The sequence below is a fragment of the Eleutherodactylus coqui genome, chromosome 1, assembly GCF_035609145.1.
Source record: "Eleutherodactylus coqui strain aEleCoq1 chromosome 1, aEleCoq1.hap1, whole genome shotgun sequence".
Lineage (NCBI taxonomy): Eukaryota > Metazoa > Chordata > Amphibia > Anura > Eleutherodactylidae > Eleutherodactylus > Eleutherodactylus coqui.
Genome location: NC_089837.1, coordinates 286,660,048 through 286,686,742, shown reverse-complemented (window position 1 = coordinate 286,686,742; position 26,695 = coordinate 286,660,048). Strand labels below are relative to the sequence as shown.

General features: G+C 43.2%; 1 protein-coding gene across 1 annotated transcript in view; it reads right to left on the bottom strand.

Moving 5' to 3' along the window:
• SERINC2 (serine incorporator 2) overlaps positions 1 to 18,282 on the bottom strand; it is a 34,996-nt gene extending 16,714 nt beyond the window's left edge. The window contains exons 1-2 of the mRNA XM_066572575.1: positions 18,180 to 18,282; positions 9,615 to 9,776 (exon numbers count right to left, since the gene is read on the bottom strand). Coding sequence (XP_066428672.1) covers positions 9,615 to 9,776; positions 18,180 to 18,218 — 201 coding nt within the window. The 5' untranslated portion in view covers positions 18,219 to 18,282. The remainder of the gene's footprint in view (positions 1 to 9,614; positions 9,777 to 18,179) is intronic.
• Between the last annotated feature and the right edge of the window lie 8,413 nt (positions 18,283 to 26,695).

The window sequence follows — 26,695 nt, the reverse complement described above, 5'->3', positions numbered from 1 at the left end:
TATACCCAGTTTTCACTAAAACTATGACCTGGATGTGACGCCACCCATTTGAGGGAGGAATGATGATGGTCCCATGAGCAACTTACCCCCATACACGCAAGTTGCCACGCAATTGGTGTTTTTCAGATGCGGGCAAGACAATGGCGCACAGTGTTGCATATCTTGAGAATTGTGGACTGTGCCGCCTTCTAAAGCCTGTACCACTGATGTAGAGGCATAGGCACGACAAAAGAAACTCCGTTTGCAAGATAAAAAAACAAAACAAAAATCTATCCACAGGTATACTAGTACAGCAGTCTAAAGGCAAAGAGTCAAAACCTGAAGTGCCATATGCAGACGTAAAACAAAGGAGCTGCACTAGTGATTTTTGTGAAGCTACTCTGATATGATGTGTGGTATTCATGGAAGTGCGAAAAAGAGGACAATGAAAAATTCATGCAGTCTACATCTGTCCAGGCAGCTATAGCTGCATAAAAAGAAGGTGCCCTTGCCAACGAACTGGGTAATAAGAGGTCCAAAATGCTGTTCTGTCTGGTGGACAGGAGGAACAGCCTGCTGCTGCACTGACACCCGAAAGGAGCTATGTTACCTTCGCCTACAAAGGGACTTGTGTTGTCCAATTGCAAGCAAACCAAGTCGTTCCCACTAGTGTGTGCCGCAGTCCACAACGCCAAGTGGGCAGAAAAGGACCGTTTTGGTTGCCTAGGGAAACCAATGGAAGGCGGCTGTCAGAAGAGCAAAGATACTTTTGCTGGAGGTGCAACAGAGTTATTTGGCCAGGGGGACAGTGAAGCTATGAGTTAATGGTGGGTGGAGTTTCCACACCGGTAGACTATTTATTTATTTTCTTTTTAACACAGAGAAGGAGGTCTCAAAAGTCTTGCTAGACACCGTTTATTAAAGGGGTTGTCCCGCGAAACAAAGTTGGGGTATACACTTCTGTATGGCCATATTAATGCACTTTGTAATGTACATTGTGCATTAATTATGAGCCATACAGAAGTTATTCACTTACCTGCTCCGTTGCTAGCGTCCTCGTCTCCATGGTGCCGTCTAATTTTCAGCGTCTAATCGCCCGATTAGACGCGCTTGCGCAGTCCGGTCTTCTCCGTGTTGAATGGGGCTGCTCGTGCTGGAGAGCTGGTCCTCGTAGCTCCGCCCCGTCACGTGTGCCGATTCCAGCCAATCAGGAGGCTGGAATCGGCAATGGACCGCACAGAAGACCTGCGGTCCACCGAGGGTGAAGATCCCGGCGGCCATCTTCGCAAGGTAAGTAAGAAGTCACCGGAGCGCGGGGATTCGGGTAAGTACTATCCGGTTTTTTTTTTCAACACATGCATCGGGTTTGTCTCGCGCCGAACTGGGGGGCTATTGAAAAAAAAAAAACTGTTTCGGCGCGGGACAACCCCTTTAAGGCCGGGCACAGACGGCTGTATAAAAAAAAAACACTGTGCAAAATTGCAGCATTTTACTTGCCCATCGAATCGTATAGCCCTGCGTGTTGCCGCATTTCCGCCTGCACAGGTACAGCGTATTTTACACACGCTGTTATGCGCCGACTCCCTGGTCTTCTTTGTAACTTTCTTCTAATGTCTCCTAGCAACATGCTAAAAAAAAAAAAGCTATATATACACGCAATGTAACTGCATATACACTGCCTTCCGAACGCACCCATAGAAAATAGGGCTTTACGGTAAAATAGAACATGGCGTTGCCTTGTTTACGCACGTAATATATGCAAATGTGAGTGGAACAATGAAAATTACATGTTGCCACTCACAAATACGATCATGTGAGCCCAGGCATGGTCGGGAACTGAGGCTGATTAGACAGAGTTTATTACTTTAGAGACCGTTTATGGAACTGTACAACATGAATTTATTACATGTTAGGGCCTTAAAATAGAACTTGTGTTGGGCAGACTTTCCCTCATTCTGACATTTGTGGGAGGCTGAAGAGGGTGTGCAGCCTCCTACAAGGTCTACTGTACAACTGCCCAATCAGGAGAGGCAGAAGGAAGTGTGAGCAGATGGAGATCTGCTATCTGTGAACTGTGTTCAAGGCACCTTCATCAGTGTGGAGCAGAGGAGCTGCAGTGCCTCGAAGAGAGCCTAAGGGGTGGTGAGACCACTTTGTGGAAGGGTGCAGCCTGGACTTGAAACTGCTGATGCACTTAATGTTAACACTGTTTTGCAGGATATATCTTTTGCAAACGTTTATGCTGAAAATGACAGAACAAAAATGCTATAATGATTATGCAAAATCATGTGGTGTGCATAACATGGCTTTTTCTTGCAGGAAGGTGCGGTGCAATCTGCACAGTGTGAATTGGCTTCTTAGAAAAGTGAAGCCAACTAAAATGTGGCGAGTAGCTCAAAGGTGCCCATGGGGGCCTGGTCAACTCGTAACGATGAGTGTGCGCCATGTGATTCACAGGATGTTCCTGGGATTTACCAGAAACTGCACTTCATTGTAGCAGCATCTGTGGGTTAAGTGTCTAATGTATTGAAATGCAAAAAACGTTAGAGTATGCATAATGAATTATGAACGAATACAGGAGTGAAGTATGAAAATGTGAGCATATGTCCAAAACATCAGATGGAGTTGTCATTTTATACTATGCATGTTATATACTAATATCGTTGTATTCAATGAACAATATTTTGTTAATGTCTCTTACACTTTGATTAAATCAATAAAAATTTTTTTAAAGAAATGCAAGAAGTGTGATGAAATGAAAATGTTTGAGTTACAAGACTGTGTACTGTTAATTTTTTTCTGCTTGGGCTGTGATTAGTGAGTGCGTCAATAAAGTATTCTTGCAGGTATAGGGGGTAAATAGAAGAAGAGAAAAATTAGGTGTCCCTAGGTTCTGTGGGAGGGGAATTAAGCCATTCGTGTCAAAAGTGAGAGTTAAGCTTCAGGAGGAGCTAGGCAGTCAATTCAGGTTAGTTCCAGCGTAAAGAAAGAGTTGAAGAAATAGAGAAAGACAGTTGAAGAAACTAATTCCGACAAATTATGGGCTGAACGAGCTGATGTGGCTAAAGGCAGGAGTGAAGAATGCTGAGCAGCAGCGCATGGTTCTGGACGAGGAGTGTGCCCACCTCAAGAGATAAATAAGAGAAAGTACAAAGATGACAAGAGCTTGAAGGAGAGCTGTCAAAGGTATGTGCTGAAAACAAAACTCTTCTAAAGGCCAAGGGTAAAAATAGAAGAGTTTTACTTTGCAAAGTAAGAGTATACGCAGGAGATACTGGTTGAAGTAAACAACTTAAGAGAACTTGCAGAATTTCTCGGGCCGAGTGCTCAAAACAGAAGAAGCCGTGAGCCAATGACTGGTAGCAGAAAAGGAAGCTGCCAGGTTATGCACTCTCACCAAAGAATCCGAGAGGCGAAGACCTGTGGCGGAGAAAGAGAAGATGAAGGTTGAAATCTCCTTAAAGCAGAAGGTAGACGAGAATGAACAACTTAGAAGATTGGCTGAAGTTGATCGAAGATTGGTACTGAATGTGCAAGCAAGATTGTGGGGAGAAAACCTTGTAGTGGAAACAAGCCTCTAAAAGGTGACAGGAAAGACCAAAAGGAAATACTGGATGTATTTCTAAAACAGAAATTGTTGGAAGGGGGTTTCAATGGGACAGTAAAAAATGTTGCGATGCGAGCTTTCCCATTGAAAACAATGAGAAACACTTGTGGATCCTCCAACCTGCCAATCGCCATTTCACAGAAGTGATGCGAGGCATTTTTCTATCATAAAAACCTCCTCCCATCGGCCAGATTGGCGAGCGCAATATTGGACCGAAAAACTCACGTTCTCCCGTGTGTACATAGCCTAAGAGTGAGAATACCAGAAGCTAGAACTTTAATCCTAGAAGATTAATTCAGGTGACAAGACCTACAGCTTTAGTCAGAGGGGCAAAATGATGGAGTGCAATACCAAAAAATAAATAAATTGGCATCGGGGGGCTTTGAGAGTAGTCCTTTCAAAATGTTAGAGAATACATTCCTAAAAGTATTTTTATAATTGTAAAATCCAGGGAAGAAAATGTTTACTGGGGTGACAGCTGTCAGGGTGTGGTTACAGGAGAGAAAATCTCCAAAGTTTCTGAGCTTAGTGTCGATTACAGACTAAGTCACGATCTACTGGACAACCTGGTGCTGTTGAGGAGAGTCGTGAGTCGTGGCCCCTAGACTAACAACTTCAAGGGTATGATTTGATGGATACTGTTACACTAAATTAAGGCACTATCTATAGTTAGGTTGAAGACTCTCTCTAGTTAGTAGCCAGACAGCTACATATTTTATTTTTGGCATGCACATACACTTGGATGCCTATAACCGAGTAAAAACTGTGCAACTTACTGTAATATAGAGCTTGTACACCTAGTTTTTACTAAGATCATGGAGGGAGGAAAGATGGTGGTCCTGTTAGTCAATTACCCCCAAGTTGCCCAAGAACGTGTGTCTGACGTTTTAGGTATGTGACGGTTTTTCACACAGTGGCTTGAGCCAAAGTTAGAAGTAGATCCAAAGGCAATGGGAAATCTAATTCAGGCGGGAAATAAAAGGAAGGACATCCTGCTGGTTTCACTTCTGGCTTTGGTTTAAAAAAAACTTACTAAAAATCTACTATAAAAGTGCGTGTGTGTGCGTGTGCGTAGCCACACAGAAAGAGCAGTCACCCTTCCCCCCAATCTGGGTTGAGCCGAGTGGCTGCACATTAGTCGGCACATGAACATTTAGCTCCCTCATATTGCATTCTGACTTAACCCCTTAACAACCAGCCCATAGTGTTTTTACGTCCTGCCCAAGTGGGCTTTATTCTCTGAGGACGTAAAAACATGCGTCCTACAGAGAATAAAGCCCCGTTGGCTATGGACGTGACAGCTCCATGCTGTCGGTGCCCGCAGGTAGCCGACAGCATGGAGCTGTCATCCTGGGCTGCGGGCAGTCTCCCCCCCCCCCCCCCCCCCGGCATTGCGATCGGCGCTATCCATTGGATCGCAATAAAGTGAAAAAAAAGTTAAAGATCCAGCTGCCCTGATGGATCAGATCCATCAGGGCAGCTGAAAATACTCACCCGGCTTCCCCGATGAATGGGTCCTCCGGGACCTGGCGCGGCTCTTCTGCGTATGCGCGCCAGACGAATGACGTCACGCGCATGCGCAGAAGAATGGGAACCCCGGGGAGTGTAAAATCTCCTGGTTCCCGGCTCCTGAAGGTCGCCGGACGCCGCGGCGGCCGGTCGCCGGACACCGCCATGTGAAGCCAGGAGCAGAGGGATGTCCCTGCAGAGATGATCACTGTTATCCAATGGATAGCAGTGATCACTTAAAGTAAAAAAGTGTAAAAAAGTAATTTTAAAAAAGTGTAAAAAAGTTTAAAAAAAAAAAAAGTTTAAACCGCTGACGTTTCATCTCCCCTCATGGATCATATCCGTCAGGAAGGATGAAATTACGTACCTAAGGCCCCCGGATTTATCCGCGGACCTTACCACAGCTTCTGCGCACGTGGCCGTCACCAAAGCGGCAGACGCATGCGCAAAAGCCGTGGATTGCCAGGATAACTTAATCTCCCTGCTCTTGGCTACAAAACTTAGCCAACAGCCTGGAAATTTCACGGGGGGGGGCGCGGTGAGCGGTTCCTGATCACGTGTTCGCCATTATCCAAAGGATAATGGCGATCACGTAAAAGTTTTAAGAAAAAGTTAGTTTCATCTCCCCTCACCGATGCGATCGGTGAGATGAGATGAAACTTTTTACCGGAGGCCTCCGTATTTGCACCCCAACGCGATCCTCATCCGTGAACTTACCCGGATTCTGCACATGCGACTGCCGGCAAAATACCGGACACAATGCGCAGGAGTCGAGGAGCCCAGGAAACTTAAAATCTCCAGCGGTCGCCGAGAGCCTGGAGCAGTGACAGGTGGCCTTGTTGAGCGGTCCCCGGTCACGTGATAAAAAGGTAGCGATCTACCTTAGGTCGGTCTCACATGACCAGATAGGAATTACGGATTCCGCATGCGTCTGATCCGCGGTAATACGCAGATCGCACTGGATTACACAATTCCGCTCACATTAGTGGGGTCGGGACTGCGTAATCCACTCGCAGAAAAGAGAACGCAGCAGGTTCTATTTTACCGCGGCTATCCGCAGCATAGAGCCTATTGTGCTCCATGGTCATGGATATACCCGCTGCCCATACGCAACTACATTGTATACGGGCTGCGGGTACCCGCGTCATCGCTACGCGACGGTGCGGGAAATACAAACAAAAAAAAAATAAAAAAATTGTACTGCGAATGACTGCCTGTGTGAGTAGGCAGTTATGCGCAGTAAATTACGCGGCCGTACGCAGGGTCACAGCCGGGCTCACAGATGGGATCCGCTGCGGGCCTCCGCCAGTGTGAGCCCGGCGTTATTCAGACCGCTACCAGTAATACATATTTTACAAGAAGCCCTGGGAACGCTCACCTTCCTGCAGTTCCAGGAGCACCTTGTTGAGCGTCTTCTGTGTGAGACCGCCGCACCTCATCAAGCTTACGAAGACTCACAGAGCGCCACTTTTTACACCCCATACCTGCCGCTGAGGTCAAGAAATGACCCCCAAAAAGCATGAAAGGAGGGGGGATACACGGTTTTATTGCCCCATGGACCCATTCCAACCAGCCTCCGTAATTACCCCTGTCTTCGTAAATACCACACAGTTCCCATTATTACTTTTATCTAAGATTTGCAAGCGCCGAAAAGGGCACGGAGTGTGTGTGGGCGGGGGGGGAATTTTTAGGGAGTCAATTTTTATTCCATACAAATAAGCAATGGGGCCTGGAATTGATTCAGTTGTGCCCTGAAATCCAATGGGTGTTCCCTCCTTTATAGGCCTTGCCATGGGTCCTGTAAGTAAATTAGGGCCACAATGGGTATGTTTCTGAACACAGGACAAACGGGGGGATCCATTTGGCGGTGAATGTCTTCATTCCTATGTACCCTGTACAAAAAAGCTGTTTTTAAATTTTAAAAATTGCCAAAAAAATTTGAAAATCGTAACTTTTTCCTTCTGCTTTGCTTAGATTCATTCAAATGCTGTGGGGTCAAAATACGCAGTACACCCCTAGATGAATTTGTTAAGGGGTCTAGTTTTCAAAATGGGGTCATTTGAGGGGGTTCTTTATAGTTTTGGCCGCTCAATGGCTCTATAAGTGGGCAATGGGGCCTGGAAATTATTCAGTTGTACCCTGAAATTCAATGGGTATTCCTTTCATTGTAGGCCTAGCCATGTGTCCTGTAAGTCTATTAGGGCCACAATTGGTATGTCTCTGAACACGGGACAAAAAAAAAAAAAAAAAAAACTTTTTAAATTGACGCAATAGCCCAAAAAATGAAAGTCGTCATTTTTTCTTACTGCTTTGCTTAGATCTATTCAAAAATTGTAAGATTAAAATACACAGTACACCCCTAGATAAATTCGTTAAGGGGTCTAGTTTTCAAAATGGGGTCATTTGTGGGGGTTCTCTATGGTTTTGGGCGCTCAAGAACTCTACAAGTGGGCAATGGGGCCTAAAAGGACTTCAAGCAAAATCTATGTTCTGAAAGCCACCGATTACTCCTTTCATTTTGGGCCCCGTTGTGCATGCGGACATAATATTAGGGCCACAATGGGTATGTTTCTGCAAACAGTACAAACAGGGGTATCCATTTTGGGGTGCAAGTCTTCCTTCATATGTGTGCTGTACAAAAAAAGCTGTTTTTAAAATGACAGAATTGCCAAAAAAACGAAAATCCTAATTTTTTCCTTTTGCTTTGCTTGAATTTATTCAAAAACTGTGGGGTCAAAATACGTAGTACACCCCTAGATAAATTCCTTAAGGGGTCTAGTTTTCAAAGTGGGGTCATTTGCGGGGGTTTTCTATGGTTTTGGGCGCTCAAAAACTCTACATATGTGCTATGGGGCATAAAAGGACTTCAAGCAAAATTTCTGTTTTGAAAGACACTGACTACTCCTTTCATTTTGGGCCCCGTTGTGGACTCAGATATAACATTAGGGCCACAACGGGTATATTTCTGAACACGGGAGAAACAGGGGTATTCATTTTGGGGTGTAAATTCTCATTTTCATGTAAACTATAGGAAAAAAATATGTCTTAAAAATGATAGATTTGCAAAAATATGAAATTTTACTTTTTCTCCTCTAAATTGAATTAATTCCTAAGAAAAAACTGTGGGGTCAAAATACTCATGACACCCCTCAGTGAATACACTAAGGGGTGTAGTTTTTAAAATTGGGTCATTTGTGGGGGTATCTATTATTCTGACACTCATGAGCCTTTCCAATCTTGGCTTGGTGTAGGAAAACAAAGTGTTCCTCAAAATGCTAAAAAGTAATGTTAAATTTGTACGTCTCCTAAATGGTTAAAAAAAAAAACTGAAGTTTTTCCAATGTGCGCCCAAAATAAAGTAAACGGGTGGAAATATATATCTTAGCAAAAATTTCTATATTAAGTTTGCACATATTTAGGATATTGCAGTTGGAAATGTGAAAAAAATGACGATTTTTTCAAAATGTTCCCAATTTTGGCGCTTTTAATAAATAAACAAATTCTATCGGTCTATTTTTTCCGCCTAAATGAAGTACAACATGTGGCGAAAAAACAATGTCAGAATCGCTTGGATATGCAAAACCTTTCTGGTGTTTTTCCATGTTAAAGTGACATGTCAGATTTGCAAAATTTGGCCTGGTCATTAAGGCGCCAACAGGCTTGGTCACTAAGGGGTTAAAGCTTGCTACTAGAAGATATGGTGATTGAACCTGCCCTGCAGTTTATCAGATACAGTGTATTGGGCTCTCTTTTCTGCAAGTTAAGATTAAATGATCAATTCAGGAAGCAGGAAACTGGAACGATCAGTGGAAAGAGGCACTTTAATCAGATATATTACAGAGTTTCTGATACTCACTCTACTATTGATGAATGCACAGCATGCTGAAGGTACAGTGCCTATTGAAAGTGTACCTCCAATTATAATCTTTTTCTCCCTCATTAATTGCTGTTGCCTGTCTGGATTGCTTTCCCTATTTTAATTAACCCGCTGTTCCTTTTATTTTCTTCTTGTGGTAGCTCCTCAGACCATTAATCTGCAATTTCTTGTTTGTTCACTTCGAGCTCGTTGTCAAGGGCTCTCTGTATCCAGCTCTGCAAGACACTGGATACAGTTTCTGTACAAGTTTCTGCTGGAGGGGTAAACCATCAATGCATGCAGTAATAGCAGTGGCAATTCTGTTTTCTGATTGGTTGAGCTGCGGAATGCCTTCATGAGTGTACATGTTCGGCATCATGAGGACCAAAAGAACTGGACTGTGCACAGTTCCTAAGACAAGGAAATGCCCGCCTATTTAAAGACAGACGCAGAAGATTTCACATGGATCGCTGCAACATGATCACAGGTTGGGACTCTGTCCAGAAATAGGTCATCTACACAATATATTCAATGTTTATCCTATAATTTACAAGAGGTTATAACAAATGAACAAATCTGCAGTGCCTCCAACACAAGGTTACTGAAAAGTTATAATATGTAGTTTTGCACTGTTCCCAGGTTACACCTGCAGTAGAACTTTACCTTGTTAAGTCCGTTTGCCACTCCAGGGATGATCATAATACAGGCCACTAAGGTTCCAAGAAGGAGGAAGAACGAGAAAGTCAGGCGGGTTATAGTTGAATTCTTCGTAGACGGGCAACATCCACAGAGGATGCATGGTGCTGTGCCACACAGACATGAAGCCTAGAGAGAAATAAATAGGAGATAGTGAAGGACTGATGCTAATATGTTTATCATTAAGGCAATTCAAAGAAATACTAAAGAACACTGGAATCAAATCACACAAATGTAGCAGAGCTGGGAAACTTTCAGGGGGTGAATAATTCAGCTGTTCACCAGACATGGGAGGCCTGAGGAGGGGGGAAAGCAGCTCGGAACAAAAAGGGGTTAGATGTGAAGCCAAGAAGCTCAGGGCACAATAAAGACTGCAGTGCAGATCAGCGTTTCCCAGCTTTCTCCCCAGACACATCTACAAGTTACCACGCTAGTTACATACCTAAAGGCTACAGACCCTGCGCCATTTTTCCTCTTGTTCATTTGCTTCCTAAATGCAAACTTGAAGACTATGGTAGGATTCATTAGAATGCACATCCCATGTGTACAACTAGTGATACAGGAGGCGGCCCGGGGCATTTGTGGTCTAAAGAAATATGTACAGTGCCTAATTATGCCGACGAACAGCTTGTTTCTACACTTAACAGTTGCCCACTTTTAATATAGACAATGATGAAAAACTTGGGAGGTGTTTTCTGGGCACCTGTGCCACAATTAGGTCGTTAAGAGAAAAAAGTTGTAAACTTTATACATAAGCCACATTTGTGCAAAAACACTTGGATTCTTTACATTTTTTTTGTCAGAAGCTGACTGTAAGGCCTCCCAAATATAGGCGTTGTGGCAAGCACCGCGATTTAAATTGTGGTGCTTTGCCGCATTTAACTTTCATTCGTGGACACAAAATTATCACTCGTCATCAGTGATGAGGAGGGCTAAACGGCCAAAAATAGGACACCACTCGAAAATCGAAGTGCTGAAAAGCGCTGCAATTGAGTGGCTGTCTGAGCAGTCCCATTGCAGACAATGAAAGTGTGATACCGCGATCAGTACAGTGCTGAAAGCGCCACACTAATCGCGGTGCAAAACATCTGTGTGAGGGAGGCCTTAGGCTAGTTTCTCAGGAGAGAAAATTGCGTCACTGTTCCTGTGATTTTTGAGCGTCAATTTTTTTTTTCTCTTTTTTTTCCCTGCTGCAATAAAAAAATTTGCAATTTATTTTTAATAGCAAAAGTCAATCGGGCTTTCTAATGTTAAAATCACATTGCGATAAAAAGCAGGCTCCATAGGGAAACATAGGAGATTAAAAAAAAAAGGTCACACATCGCAGAAAGATAGAGCACGCTGCGATTTATTGTTCTCTCAGCATCGTAACAGTGAAAACATCCAGGTGAGAAGGAAACCATCGTAAATCATTGGTTTCATAACCTGCTTTTACTGACTATCACACCACATGAAAATCACACAATTTGGGCAGTCTTGAAGAGTCCATCCGCACCACATGTCTACACCATCTAAGTTGTCCCAGCATAAGCATGCATCCCATGCCAGCCAACTTGGTTATCCATCAACGTAGATATCTGAGGGCTTGTCTTTTGTTGGAATGAAATGAGGGAGAAAAAAAAAAAGCAAAAATTTACTTCCGCCATCTTTGGGGTGGGGAGAGGGGGACTTGTTTCTACGGTGTATAAACTGCAGCAAAAATGACTTACGGCAACTTTATTGAATGGTCAGTACGATTACTTTGATTCCAAGTTTATATAGGTTTTTTTTGTACTGTACTGCTTTCAAAATATTAAATATCTTTGAAAAAATACAATTATTTTTTGTCGCCATCTTCTGATATCTCGGAACTTTTTTTTTACATCAACATAGCTGTGTGAGGGCTCATTTTTTGCGAGATATCCTGTAGTTTCTATTAATATTTTGTATTATGACTTTTTAGGTTGTTTTTTTATTACATTTTTTCTTGGAAACGAAGAGACAAAAAAAAAAAAAAAACCCCACAATTTTGGCATTATTTTTTCTTACATTTACCGAGCAGGGTAACACATTACTTTTAGAGATTGGTGCTTTATAGACACAGTGATATCGAAGATGTTTTGGGGATTTTTTTTTTATTATAAATATGGCAAAATGTTTGTTTTTTTAGAAGAAAAAGAAAAGAACTTAATAGTTTAAGATGGTTTTATTAATGTTTAAATCTTAACACCCCATGGGGAACATGTGCTTGCGATGATTTGATCGCTCCTGCAGTATGATATAATACCACAATCTGACAGGTAGTCCATCAAGCCACACCAAAGGCATGGCTTAATAAGCAATCTGCAACAGCAGATCTGGGAAGTTTCAGAATACCCGCAGCTGCCATGGAAACGGAAGAACACGATGAGATCACGGGTAGCTGTTTGAGACCCCCAAACATAGATTAGAGCATTTAAATGCCGCTGTCAGAATTGTAGTATTTAAATGGTTAACAGCTCCAATCAGCAGGAGCTCTGATTGAAGCTAGTGCGGACAGTTGTCAGCTGTAAGAAACAGCTAGCACCCACATTGTACAGAGGTCGACTGACCCCAGATCACACTCCACACAAAGCCCAGACCTCCATGACATAAATGTACATCCTGGAACGTTAAGGGATAAAAAATAATAATTACAGCCTAAAAATACTCTGGGATAAAAAAAATAAATAAATAATGCTCATTGCTCACCTATTCTGCCATCTCCCTGTCCAACAATTCTGCAACTGCTTTGGAAGTAAAGATGGGCGGATTTTAATAGGGGCGGATTTTAATAGGTGCGGAATGCAAGCCGCATAGGAATAACAGTGATGCAGAAATGTCCACACAGCCTGTGTGCATGGTCCCTGATCCTGCACAACCTCTTTCATCATCCGGGTTCTGGTTTCTGGGTGTGGTGAACAGTGCAGGAAGCCTGTTATCAGCCGCTGCTCAATGACTGAGAAAGGTAAATACTACTTAGAAGAAGGGCAGCAGAGCACAGAACAGCTTCATCCTTCAATAGGGAGATATGTAGGAGTAACAACTCAGAGTTCTTCCAGAGCCTTTAGGCCATGGGCATTTTTGCATTGCGTTCCCTGCGATGATAATCCAGCTGCAGGGAATGCAATGCACGCTTTTCATAGTGTTGCCTTCTTGCATTTTGTTGCGCGTGCAACAAAATGAATACACAAAAAAAAAAAAAATGCAATAAGCAGGGAATACACAGTTTTGATCCATGAAAACGCTGCGCAGAAACTGTATACACCTGTGTGAATGACCCTGAAGCCATGTGGAGAGTTAAAAAAAAAATCTTCACATGGTGTGCCTGTTTACACTGCAGATTTTAATCCTTGAAATACGAGGGTTAGAATCTACAACAGCTCCGCAAGTTGATCCATGGCCAAATCCACACTATTTAGGTACAGATCTGGCCACCATCCATTGCCTGCTGATTTGTGGAAAGCCCACATCAGAATTCCACACGCGGATGTTTGCCCATTAACAAGGCAGATTCCACTTTCAGATCTACACTAAAAACACAGCAGGAAGCTGCAGACTTTGATGAAATAGTTTTTTGGGGGAGAAATTGACACTGAATATTCTGCAGCGAATTCCAGTTGATTATTTTATGTCACCAGTGTGAAAGCGGCCTTACAGCTGTGTCCACTTCTAGTAGATTTTGGTATGCATCCACGTTAAAATGCGTATGCAATATGCAGATTTTGACGAGGATTTCACCCCCTCTCCTTTGAGAGATTAAATCGGTGCTGAGAATCCACAGTATAGATTGACTTGCTGCAGATTTAAGGGGATTTTCCAAAAATTGATGACCTATCCTCAGGATGGATCATCAATAGTTGATCAGCGGGGGTCCACCGCTTAGGACCCCAGTCAATCGGGCACCCACTGACAGCATGGCAATACATGGGGGTCAGATCACAAGCAGTTGGCTGCGACCACTGTGTAGTAGCTGGCGCTTGTAATTGCAGGCACAGCTGTCATTGAATTGAGCAAAGGCTGCACCTGCAATTAGAAACGACGGACAATTCTGCAATGTTTTCTTTCAGCACAATACGGATGAGAGGTGTTATAATTTCATCCACATGACTTTTATTGTAAACGCTGTGGATTTCACACAAACTATTCTTTTGATGAAACTCCACAATGTAAATGCTACGTGCGAACATGCACTTACTCTTCAGATTTCAACAGAAATTCAAGAATTGGTATAAATTCCCTCTAAGAATCATCGGTTGAACTAATTTAACGTGTCACTGCCCATTCTCCTGGCATTGGTACTCGCATCCTGGGCACCATGATGCCAGGAGAGCCAAATATTGATGCTAAAGCCTCTGGATTGGCTGCAGCGCTCACCTGACTTCCGTTGATGTAAGTTGTCACAACCGATACCGGAACCAAGTGCAGCCCAGTTTTTACTACAACTCGTCCCACCCAAGACAAGCCCTCAGACATCTATGTCGATGGATAAATAATAGAATTACGATTTTTTTTTAAAAAAAGGGTGGGGGAAGGCCATGTCCTTAAGGGGTTAAGAAAACAAAGCTGCTGACAACCGCAAGCAATGTTGTACCACACATAAAAATCGACAATGAAGAAATTGAATCAGTCCAAGATTTCACTTTCTTTGGATCCAAAATCTACCGCAGTGGTGAATGGGCCTCAAATCAAACGAAGAATCAGCCTTGGCCATAGTGCAATGCAAGGAATGGCGAAGATATGGAGGAGCAAAGACATCAGCATTACAACCAAGATCCAAATAATCAATGCGGTTATTTACCCACTAAATACATATGCATGCGAAAGCTGGACACTCACGAAACTAGACAGAAGAAGGATCAAGGTCTTTGAGCTGTGGTGCTGGCGGCGTATGCTGCTCATACCGTGGTCAGAGATGGTCATGAATAAGGCGATCCTAGACCCTGTCAGACTAAAAGTATCACTAGAAAGCTAAATCACCCAACAACGGCTTTCATACTTTGGTCATGTCATACGAGCCACTTCTCTGGAAACAACATTAACGCTCGGCACAGTCAGTGGGTCCAGAAGAAGAGGACGCCAAAGAACACGCTGGCTAGACACAATGAAGCTTGACACGAACACGACTGTGGAGAATCTGAAGGAAGCGGACAAAAAGAGGGAAGCATGGCGTATGCTGATCCACAAAGTGACCGAAAGTCGGCAACGACTGTCACAGCCAATCATAGTCATGCAGTTCTTCACCTACAGTAGTGTTCAAAAAAAATAGTCCTACATTTTTAACCTAATAAAATCACTGTGTCTTTGGTAGAAGTCATATTTGTACATCGCAAGTAATTTACTTGCAATTAACAATTAGGACATGCATGCTGCTCATTCTGAGTAACTGAATCATTAATTGACTGGCCCAAAATGAAATGGTGCAAGGTTCTGTAGACTGATGGTCTTTTTGGGTCTAGTTGCCGTAAACATTGTGTCATATGATCCCTGAGCATTGAATTGGAGCCACAGTACACTGTGAAGACAGTAAAACAAAAATCATGCCATGGTGCTGGGCCTGTTTATCGTATATTAGGAATCATGGATAAGGCGGCCTGCAGACAACCGGTCGGATCCTGCTGCGAGAATTCTCGCAGCGGGACCCGACCTGAGCCCCTGCAGGGACCAGTGCAGCGCTCACCTCTCCTGCGGCTTCGGCTCTTTGATGTGCTGGCTGCCGACGCATGTGCAGAGCAGAGCCAGCGGCCGGGGAGTGACATTTCTGTGCAGGCCTCTGCGAGACCCGCGCAGAAATAGAGCATGCTGCGATTTGCTTTTTGCGTGTGATTTCACGTGGACAAATCGCGTCTGTCTGCCTAGGATTGCATTTTCTAATGCAATCCTATTGCAGCGGCCACGGGCGGAAATTCTGCGGGAAATCCCGCCTAAGTCTGAATATATCAAAATACTTGATTATGTTGCCCTATGCCAAAACAACGACGCAAATCACACCAGTAAGCAATCATCATCTTGGTTACAGACCAATAGTATTGAGGTGATGAGTGGCCAGCCCAATCCCCTAATCTCAATCCCATAGAGAACTTGTGGGGTGACATCAAAAACGTGGTTTATGAGGGAAAATAAAAAAATGCAATGGAACTGCAGAAGGTAGTATAATATTGCTGAACTGGAATATCTGCTCAGAGGTGCCAGACGTTAGCAGCCTCCATGCAACGCAGATGTCAAGAAGTTCTCAGAAACAATGGTTATGCCACTAAGGGCTAATTCCCATGGACGGATTTCTGCCACGTTTCACGTGGTGGAAATCTACGGCGTTATCCTGCAGCTATTAGGTTCTATTGAACCTAATAGCATTCTGCCTTTCAATGTTCACGCTGCAGTATTCTGCAGTGTGGAAGAAGTTGCAGCAATTGCTCTAATTGCCGTGGAAAAACGTCCGTTCCTCACCCGATACTACCACTGTGAGCACAGCGGAAGTATCGCGTGGTTACGAGTCATGCCCTGCGGCTCGCTGGAGAGGTGAGTATGGGGTCTCAATATCAAAAGCACACAACATTTAAAGTATAACTAAACTTTTTAAAAACAAATTTTGAAAAAGGTCAAAGTGACATTTCAGAAGTAGAGATCATCGGGGGAAGCGAAACCCTCACCGATTGCTAAAACAAAAGGGCAAAAGCACATGGGGGATTCTGTTAGGGAATTCCTTTTTTCCCCCGCTCCTTTGCAGGAACAGGAAAATGTCAACCCCTGACCGAACGACTCCATCCTATGACAGAACCGAACAGCCCCCACATTGGGGTCTGTTCAATTTCCAGCGAACAGTCTAGCTTTTTGCTACTACTCACATGATTTGATACCCTTTATGAAGGGTTTGCAGCCGGTTCATACTTCATAAACAATCTAGGTTACAATATAAAAGTTTGCTTTCCATATTTTCACGTCTTCTTCAGACATAAGAAATAAATAACAATGGGCCATGTGCTCACTCCATGGAAGGGAGGGTGGGAGTTATTGTCAACTATTGAGAAAGTCCAATAAAAATTTACCTAAATATGAAAAAAGTCACAATTTTCTCTCACAATTTTGTATGAATCAGTGGATATAACATACAAGAGGTACAACAGCAGACTGTGGGCAGCGACTGCAGACCTATACTAGTGCAGTGCACACCAGGGAATCTATGAGATATAATATTGCTGAAGTTTCAGCTATTTACTTGGGAGTTCCCACATGCTAAGCAGGTGCTGAGGTCCAACATCCAACTCTGAGCTCATAGCTCTGTATCTGCTCAGACAGACAAGGATGTGCGCTGGACCAGACTAGACCAGCAGCATCTCTGGATAAGGGGCATCACATCCAAAGGAAAGTAACTTACTTTTACAGAGCTGTAGATCCAAACAGTGCTGTATCATTCCCACATGGAAGGAGGAGATGTTTCCTTCATATGTACAGAACACATTCACACCGTATACTTACATACACAAACTGCAGCGAGAAAAAGCCAGAAACAGCCTGACACTTATTACCACAGACTATGAATAAAGTTTACTCAATGCTGTTTTGCAACATCCTTTGATCACCCTTGTCATACTATACAGTAAGAGAAAAGATACCAACAAGTGTCCATAAACTGCCATGTAAAAAGGTTTATATATTATACCCCCAGACACAATGTGCCGTATACATTAATTAGCAAAGACATGTTGTGTCTTGAAGTGTAGTCAACTATGCTTTACAAGACTGGGGAAAAGGGTCTGCCGATGGAGACCACCCAGACATTCTCCAAATGGACACTCTTGAAACCAATGGATACATTTGGAGTAAGTGACGGGCAGCCTATAGAACGCCTACATCAGTTCTCTTCTATCCATTATTGATACATCCATTTTCCTGTTTAAAACAAGAAATGTTCTTGGCCCAGTGATCTTGTAGATCAGATGCCTTTTAATGGCTTAAAAATTTTTTTTTAAAAAGGGAGGCACTAAGGGCGCATCCACAGCAACATATTAGAGTTGTGTATAATACACGTATTACACGGCGGAAATCCGTCCGTGGGAAGGAGCCCTAAATCCAGTGAATACAGGTGTTGTGTGTAATTACACACGGCCATTGGTCTCACGCAAGATTGGACGTGCTGCGTTCTTTCTCTACACACGATCAAGTCGCATGAAAGACACACAGCTGTGGATGAAGCCGCTGAAATCAATGGGTTCTACTGACTGTGTGATACGCAGCGTATCTGCACTCATGCGAACAGTTCTAACAGCGCGAGCGTCCAGGACTACCTGTAGTGTAACCACTCCTATCACCACTCCCCACCCCGGGGAACACCACCTGGCCGCAGCTGCTAGCTCGTCCACTGACCCCGGGCAGAGCGCCCAGAATAATGCCAGAGCTGATGGCTGGCACCACCTCCCCAGGAGCCACTGTACACGGCGCCTCGGCAAGTGTTAAGCACCTACAACTTACACAACACTCCCGCCGGTATACAGGGAGGACGCCAGACACGGGGAAGGACGGGGCAGCAATACTTACACAGCTCAGGAGGGAGCACACTCCCAGACAGGCACCCATGGTCCGCGATAGTGCACACAGCTAGCCGCGTCCTGCGCCCGTGCACCTCCAGCCCCGCCCCCTGACCAGCCTGTCTCGCCTGCTCCGCCCCCTAAACAGCCTCGGTCCGCCCCCTAACCAGCCTGTCTCGCCTGCTCCCCCCCCTAAACAGCCTCGGTCCGCCCCCTAACCAGCCTGTCTCGCCTGCTCCGCCCTCTAACCAGCCTCGGCCCGCCCCCCTACCAGCCTGCCTCGCCTGCTCCGCCCCCTAACCAGCCTCGGCCCGCCCCCTAAACCAGCCTGACACGGCGGCCGCAGCTCTTCTAGACTTTGCGAAAGCTTTCGGCTGTACTTTCCTCCCTCTCGGTAATGCATGCTCTCCCGGCTATGGAGATTGACAGGGAGCGGAATTGTGGCACACTTTTCTGCCTGCTGGCTGGCACATGGCAGTAGAGGGCAGTTATCTACTTATTATTGGATGGTACTAAGCCCCTGCAGAGTGCTGTACAGTCACCACGTTATTACTGCGCTTGGTTGCCCTTTTTGCACCATCTAGAATTGTTATTCATCTAATTGGTGGTTGGGGGTCTAGTTTTTTTTTTTTTGAATGGTGTGCAATAATTGTTTGTCGAGCCAATACTGACCTGTCCTGCCGCATCGTCATAGGACAAACACGTACGACTACCCTCATCAGTGCTACGCACAATTACTAGCTCTCTCCAGCCTTACGGCTCATTCACACAAGCATATTTTGGCTGCGTATTACGCACACTATTTATGCCAGTAGTAAGCAGGGCTGGTGCTTTCATGTATAGATGCAAGAAAAAAGTGAAACCTATGGAATTATCTGGATTTTCACAATATTTAAACCACCGATCCTATTCCCACAGCGCCATAAGCTTATGGTGCTGTTAGGGCATGTGTTGGGGAGCCACGTGAGGTATTCATAATCAAGTAGTGGTCCCTATCTGATATGGGTACGCAACAGAAAGTCTGACTCTTTTCAGAGCCCAGTGTGCACACCCTCCTATACAAGTCTATGGAAGAGCACATGCAAGGAACTCTGAAGAGTCAGATTTTCGTGCCGTTTGCCAACTTCAATGGGGGACACCAGTGGATCGCAGGAGCAGGCGAGTGTAAAAAATACCTCACCCATCATAACTTAGTTTATGATTCTGTGGGGACGTGACCTGTTCCCTGTTAGGGCTTCTACCCACTAGCGTTTTTGTTAACGCTGCGATATCGCTGCATTTTTTTCAATGGGACTTTCTAATGTTAAAATTGCATCGCACAAAAAACACAAGTTTGTGTTTTTGCAATTTTTGTGCAATGCGATTTTAACATTAGAAAGTCCAATTGAAAAAAATTCAGCGATATCGCAGCGTTAACAAAAACGCTAGTGGGTAGAAGCCCTAAAACTAAAAAGTGGGTGATGAAACAAGACAATAACCTAAAGCACACAAGTAAATCAACTAAAGAATGGTTGAAAATGAAGAAGAAACCTGACCTTAAGGCCCCCTGCACACGGACGGAAGTTCTGCAGCGGGATTTCCCGTAGAATTTCCGCCCATGCCCGCCTGCATAGGATTGCATTGAAAAACACAATCCTATGCACACTGCCGCGATTTGTCCGCGTGAAAACACACGCGGAAAACAAATCGCGGCATGTTCTATTTCTGTGCGGGTCTCCCCTGTCACTGCTGGCTCCCCGGAGCAGGAAGTAAAGATGTAGCAAAGTTTAACTTGAGTGTTAACTTGCTGTGACAAGTTATCTCATCTTAAACCAAGCACACCTTGTTAAAAATTCTTACCTTGTGGCACCCCTGCCGTTACAATGTTCAACTCAGGCAACAAGGGCTTTATTGCTCCTGCAACCTTAATAAGTTCCTCTAGACTCCACAATTCCAGAAATTCCGGATCACCAGATGGTAGGACTATACAGTCCAGTAATGAGCTCTCATACTTCAAACACCACTTCTGAACACTTATAGAAAACAGGACTAAATAGCGCAACAAGCTGCACCATTTCATACTGTACATTACGGCAAAATTGAACGGACCCCATTTAAGTCAAGAGGGGTTGGTTCGTCACCATTTGGTTCCATCATAAGACAGAACCATCCAGCAAGTGGTGCCGTTTTCTCACTTCCTAAACAGAGCAGCAAAACGGAACTCTCTAATGCTCCAGATACTTACTGCATGATTCGGCTTCATTGACAGATTTCTCCCGATACACTTAGGCTGGGTTCACACTGGGCGGATTTGCCGTGGAAATTCCGTCCGGAATCTCGCCACGGCAAATCTGCCTACGGCCGCTAATCCCTGGATTAGCCAGCCATGTGACGGATTCGCTGGCTGCAGCATGTTCATTTTTTTTCAATGGGTGCGCCGGCCGCCGCGGAAGAGCGAGCGGCCGGGCTGCTTCAAAACCTCGAGATTTCTGCCGGGATTACGGTGAGTGAGAACCCAGCCTTAGAGTGAAACCTAGAGGAAAGCCACCCATCAGACACTTCTCTCTGTGCCTGGCTATTTTTAAAATAAATGTTTTCTCTGGAACCCCACACTGTTTCAGAGTGAAACGTATTGTTCTGTGATGACAGAGCCTGCTCGTGGTTAGGATAGCATGAACCTCATTTCAGGTTTCATTCTGCATGCTTGTGTGGAGATCCATTGCTGTCAATCACTTCAATAGAAAGGCTTGGTGATGTGCTGATACCCATGGATTGTTGATTTCTGCAGAAGTTTCTGTGGTTGATTTGTGGGCCAGGGGGAAGAGTTATTCCGTTGTTGCTTCATCCATTGTTTTAGATTTCTTTTTTGGCTTACATGAAATAAAGTATCATTTTCCTGAATAAAAGATTAGGGTTTAGGGCTCACACACCACGTTCCTTGAGTTGTATGGAGTTGTACAGCACCTATAGCCTTCCAAGCCTAATGGTATGTCCAATCTGGATGTCATTTTTGTAGCAGAATGGATGCTGTGAATTTTGGAACGATTCTCTGTCCAAATCCGCACGTAAGATGGGGATGTTAACGTGGCTTCACCATGGATTTCCCCCCTTATTTAAAAGTGGTGAAAATCCAGAGCATAAATTGACATGCTGCGGATTTAAAATCCACACTGCAGGTCAATTTACACTGTAGATGACCACATCCACATTGCGAAACTGTAAAACACTGAAGGTTTTCCAAAGTCAAATCCTCTGCAGTAAGTCTGCAGCTTTTACGATACTTGTGGACATATCCTATAGGAGCCCATACTCGCTTATTTGGCTGATAGCTATTTCTATTAAATCAACCAAACTGAACATACATGTGTTTTCAATGGGGAATAAGTCGCTTTATATCAATTATGCCTTTTGTTCAATAATGAAATATTTACCTGAAACTACATTTTTCAAGTAAGAGGAGCCCTTTATGTTGTTTCACCCATGCTGTTGTCATTAGGGTGTGTTAGAAGCAGACTCATTCATATGACCAGCATGAGTCACTAGAAAGCTAGTCAGACCTGTTAGTGCACAATTCAAATTTTCTAGTGGATAATTAACATAGTGGGCTTGTCTTTGTTGTATCTATGGACATGGGAGCTCTGATATGAAATGACATGTACGTCATGTGACAGAAATTACAAACTAAGTTCAAATGACTCTCTAAGCACATTAACTGATTCAGATACGACCTTTGCCTTGCCATTTAAAGCTTGGGACCTATTAAATTCACATATGTCTGCATAGCTCTGCAGCGGTGGCCCTGCTGACTCTATCAACACTTTTTTTATACCCACCTTCATTTGTACAAGCTCTTCTTAGATGTGGCTCCTGGAGGTGAATCTGCCAAGCTGATCTTTAGCCATCTTCAGTGTCAATAGGTGATATTGGGCAGGCACAAACAGATTTAGGGCTTCAACAGATGAACGTTTTTGCTAGTTTTTGCACAAGACGCAGAGAATATAACCCATTGATTATAATGGGTTCATTTTCACTTCTTTTTTTGCACCCACTGTTTTCATGGACACACAAAAAAAAATTAGGACCTACTCTATGTTGTGCGTGTTTGCGCACCAAAAAGCCCTGCAGAGGTCTATGGGAGGTGCGAAAACATGCACATCTGCACACACGAGTATGCATTAAACGCACCTCGTTAGGCTAATTAGTAAAAGCAGTCTGCGAAATACACGCAATAAAGATCGCAGCATGTTCTATTTTGGCACGGATTACACGCGAAGATAGAGCACGGCAATAAGCATCCAACAGCAAGTAGGCAATGTCACCGTGTTCTTGAAATTATCCTCCTTCGAATAAATTTGCAATTAGATCTAATAATTAATCTACGGTTCCTGATGAGCAGTACCATCTACAGTGAAACGCGTTGAACCGAGCACCTTTAAATGATGGAACTGCGCACCATTAAACTGTGATAGTATATACAAATGAAGATGCATCTCCTATGCACTCATTGGGGGGATTGCTAATTTTACGTACCTCCCCTTTTGGGTTGAATATCTGGGTTATCCTCCCAGCCAGTGAAGTCTAAAATCTTTTTATCATAATTTTACCAGGAAACTGAGTGTAGGGGTGCATTACAAGTGTGTGTGACCCCCAACCTTTCTCAGTTATCGCCACACTTTCATCAATACAACTCTGCTGTTATGTTGCGATACGTTGTGCGTATGTGTGTGTGTGTCTTGAGCCCTAGATATATAAAACGATTTTAATTTTTCATTAATGAAAGCTAAATTTTTAGCTTTGTCTATTCTGTGAGGGGTTCTAAATTACTGTAGACTGTTCTGCCTCTGTGAAGAGTGATTGACAAACAACAATTTAAAGACAACCAGGAAGTGCATCATCTCACCATAGATAGGGAAATAATGCCTAATTAAGGTGAACTGAGAGGCAGAGACCTGGTTAATCCTGTCAGTGCTGATTAACCCTCACAGTGCTGAACAAGGACAGAGACCTTACAGTATATATACTGAGGAGAATCTACCTCCCCTCCCTGTGTATATACTGAGAAGAATCTACCTCACCTCTATGTCTATATACTGAGTAGAATCTACTGCTCCTCTATGTGTATATACTGAAGAGAATCTACCTCACCTCTATGTTTATATACTGAAGAGAATCTACCTCGCCACTATGTGTGTATACTGAAGAGAATCTACCTCACCTCTATGTGTATATACTGAAGAGAATCTACCTCATCTCTATGTGTATATACAGAGAAGAATCTACCTCAGCTCTATATGATGGCCAAGCTCTCAAAAAAGCATGACACAGTGATCATGGGAGATTTTAACTATTCAGACATTTGTTGGGAATCTCTCTCAGCTAAAAGTAATGGATCCAACAAATTCTTATCCACTCTTGCTGACAACGTTATCTTCCAAAAGGTAGAAGAGAAAACATGGATATCTGCTATCTTGGACCTAATTCTTACCAACAGGGAAGAAATGGTTGAGGGAGTAAGGGTGGCTGGGACCTTAGGGGGCAGTGATCATGCTATCCTTAAATTTTGGATAAAAAGGGGAGGAAGATCTGAGAAAACTCAGACCTCAAGGTTGGATTTTAGAAAGGCAGATTTTAATGGACTCAGAAAGATGGTAGGGAGAGTCCAATAGCTGGATGTTCTTACGGACAGAAATGTCCAAGAAGATTAGGAAATATTGTGAAATGAGATTCTCAAAGCACTATCATTAACAATCCCTAAAAGAAGGAAGAATGGGAAGCATTTAAAGAGACCAGGATAGACGAACACAGAACTTACACACATGTTAAAAAGGAAAAAAAGAGAGCTGAATATCTAAAGAGGAATATAATGCGGTCTGCAAAAACTGTAGGGCAAGTGCCAGAAAAAGCTAAAGCTGATAATGAATTGATGCTTGCAACAGCAAGCAGCAATAAAAAAAGGATTTTGGGGGTATGTCAAAAGCATAAGAAAAGTTAAAGAGGCTATTGGATGCTTACATGATGAAAATGGTGAATTGGTTAAGAATGATGTTGAGAAAGCCGAACTTTTAAATTCTTATCTTGTATCTGTTTTCTCTCAGAAAGTAGATGGAACAACTGATCTTCCCTGTGCTATTGGAGGAATACAAGAATGCAGGCTATCTATCAGCCGAGAGCTGGTGAGAGAACACTTAGCTAACTTAAATGAATTCAAGTATGTAGGTCCAGATGAATTACATCCTAGGATACTAAAGGAAGCAGTACAGGTAATTGCTGAGCCACTTGCCATAATCTTTGAAAATTCCTGGAGAACAGAAGTCCCAGAAAATTGGAAATTGTCCCTATCTTCAAAAAAGAAGATAGGATCCAGGAAACTGCAGGCCTGTGAGCCTGACTTCCATACTGGGAAAGATCTTTGAACAAATTATTCAACAGCATGTATGCAAGCACTTGGATGAAAATGGACTAATTAATCAGAGCCAGCATGGGTTTGTAACAAACAAGTCATGCCAAATGAATCTAATTTCCTTCTATGACAGAATCACTGACTGGGTTGATCAGGGAAATGCTGTGGATATAGTATATCTTGACTTTAGTAAAGCATTTGACAAAGTATCTCATACCATACTTATTGAAAAAAATGGCCAAATATGGTATTGACAAGGCAACTGTTAGATGGATTCACAACTAGCTGAGTGATCGTACTCAAAGAGTGGTCATAAATGGCTGCACATCCAAATGGAAGAATGTATCAAGTGGGGTTCCCCAAGGCTCTGTCCTAGACCCAGTGTCATTCAACATTTTTACAAATGATCTGGAGGAGGGAATTGATGGAAAACTGATCAAATTTGCTGACAACACAAAGCTAGGAGGGATAGCTAACAGTAGGGAAGAGAAAGAGAGAGTGTTCAAAAACATCTACATCTGGGCAAGAAAAATGAAAAAGCTCGTACAGAATGGGAGGAATTGGGCTAAGCAGCAGTACATGTGAAAAAGACTTGGGTATACTAATAGATCATAGACTGAACATGAGTCAACAATGTGATGCAACAGCCAAAAAGGCAAACACAATTCTGGGATGTATTAAGAGAAGCATAGAGTCTACATCACGCGAGGTAATTACTCCCCTCTACTCTTCCTTAGTCCGACCTCATCTGGAATACTGTGTCCAGTTATGGGCCCCCCACTTTAAAAAAGACATAGACAAACTGGAGCAAGCTCATAGGAGTTACCAGGATGGTGAGCGGTCTGCAAATCATGTCCTATGAGGAATGGTTAAAGGATCTGGGAATGTTTAGTTTGCAAAAAAGAAGGCTGAGAGGAGACTTAATAGTGTCTACAAATATTTGAAGGGCTGTCACAGTGCAGAGGGACTAGCCCTATTCACATTTGCAAAAGGAAAGACCAGAAGCAATGGGATGAAACTGAAAGGGAGGAGACACAAATTAGATATTAGAAAAACCTTTCTGATAGTGAGGGTAATCAATAAGTGGAATAGGTTACCATGGGAGGTGGTGAGTTCTCCTTCAATGGAAGTCTTCAAACAAAAGCTGGATAAATATCTGTCTGGAATGATTCAGTGAATCCTGCACTGACCAGGGGGTTGGACCAGATGACCCTGGGGGTCCGTTCTAACTCTCCTATTCTATGATTCTATATGTATATACTTAGGAAAATCTACACATAATTGTGAACATATTTTATTCCTCGGCTCCTCTGAAGTTATCACAACTTCATAAAATTTTTCATGCGAACAACGGGTAAACACCTGTACGAAACCAGGTATTATCAGTTAGTGTGTATATACCCTGTTTCCATGAAAATAAGACCTATCCTAAAAATAAGACCTAGCACGATTTTTAAATGGTGCCCAGGCATCTATACATGTAAAAAAATAAATATTTTGGAACAAAAATTAATATAAGACCTTGTTTTATTTTCGTGGAAACACAGAATATATATATATGTCAAAATACCTTGTTTAGAGTATGTTTGTACCTACTGTATTTTATAGAAATTACATTATATATTTAGTTTATTTATGTATTAGGTGACTACACACGAGCGTAATTCGCTGTGTGCCACCAGCATGTGACAGTCGCGTGGCGCACAGCTAGTACACAATGACATTGCGTACTTGCTGCGGGATATACACCAAGATAGAACATGCAACAATCTTTATTGCAGGTGTATTTTGAGCAATATATTTTATCAGAACAATGGGAGCATATGAAAAATTGGTACAGCATATTAGATGTGCAAAACCCGTGTGCGGAATACTCTGTAACAATACCTTTCTGTAAAGGAACCCTAAATTTAGTTAATTAACTAGTTGATTTTATACCAGGTTAGTATTTTGGCAACATGACCCATCAGGTTATCAGAATTTTAGTATAACTATCTCTTATCTCTGTATTGTCGCCTTTTGACTGCTACTGCTAGTATCAATCATTACATAGAGAAGAGTTGCTGGTACATATTGATAAATGCCATTATCACCTTCGTTTCCAGATGTAAGAAAGAAGATGACAACTTTGACACAGTGCTAAGTTA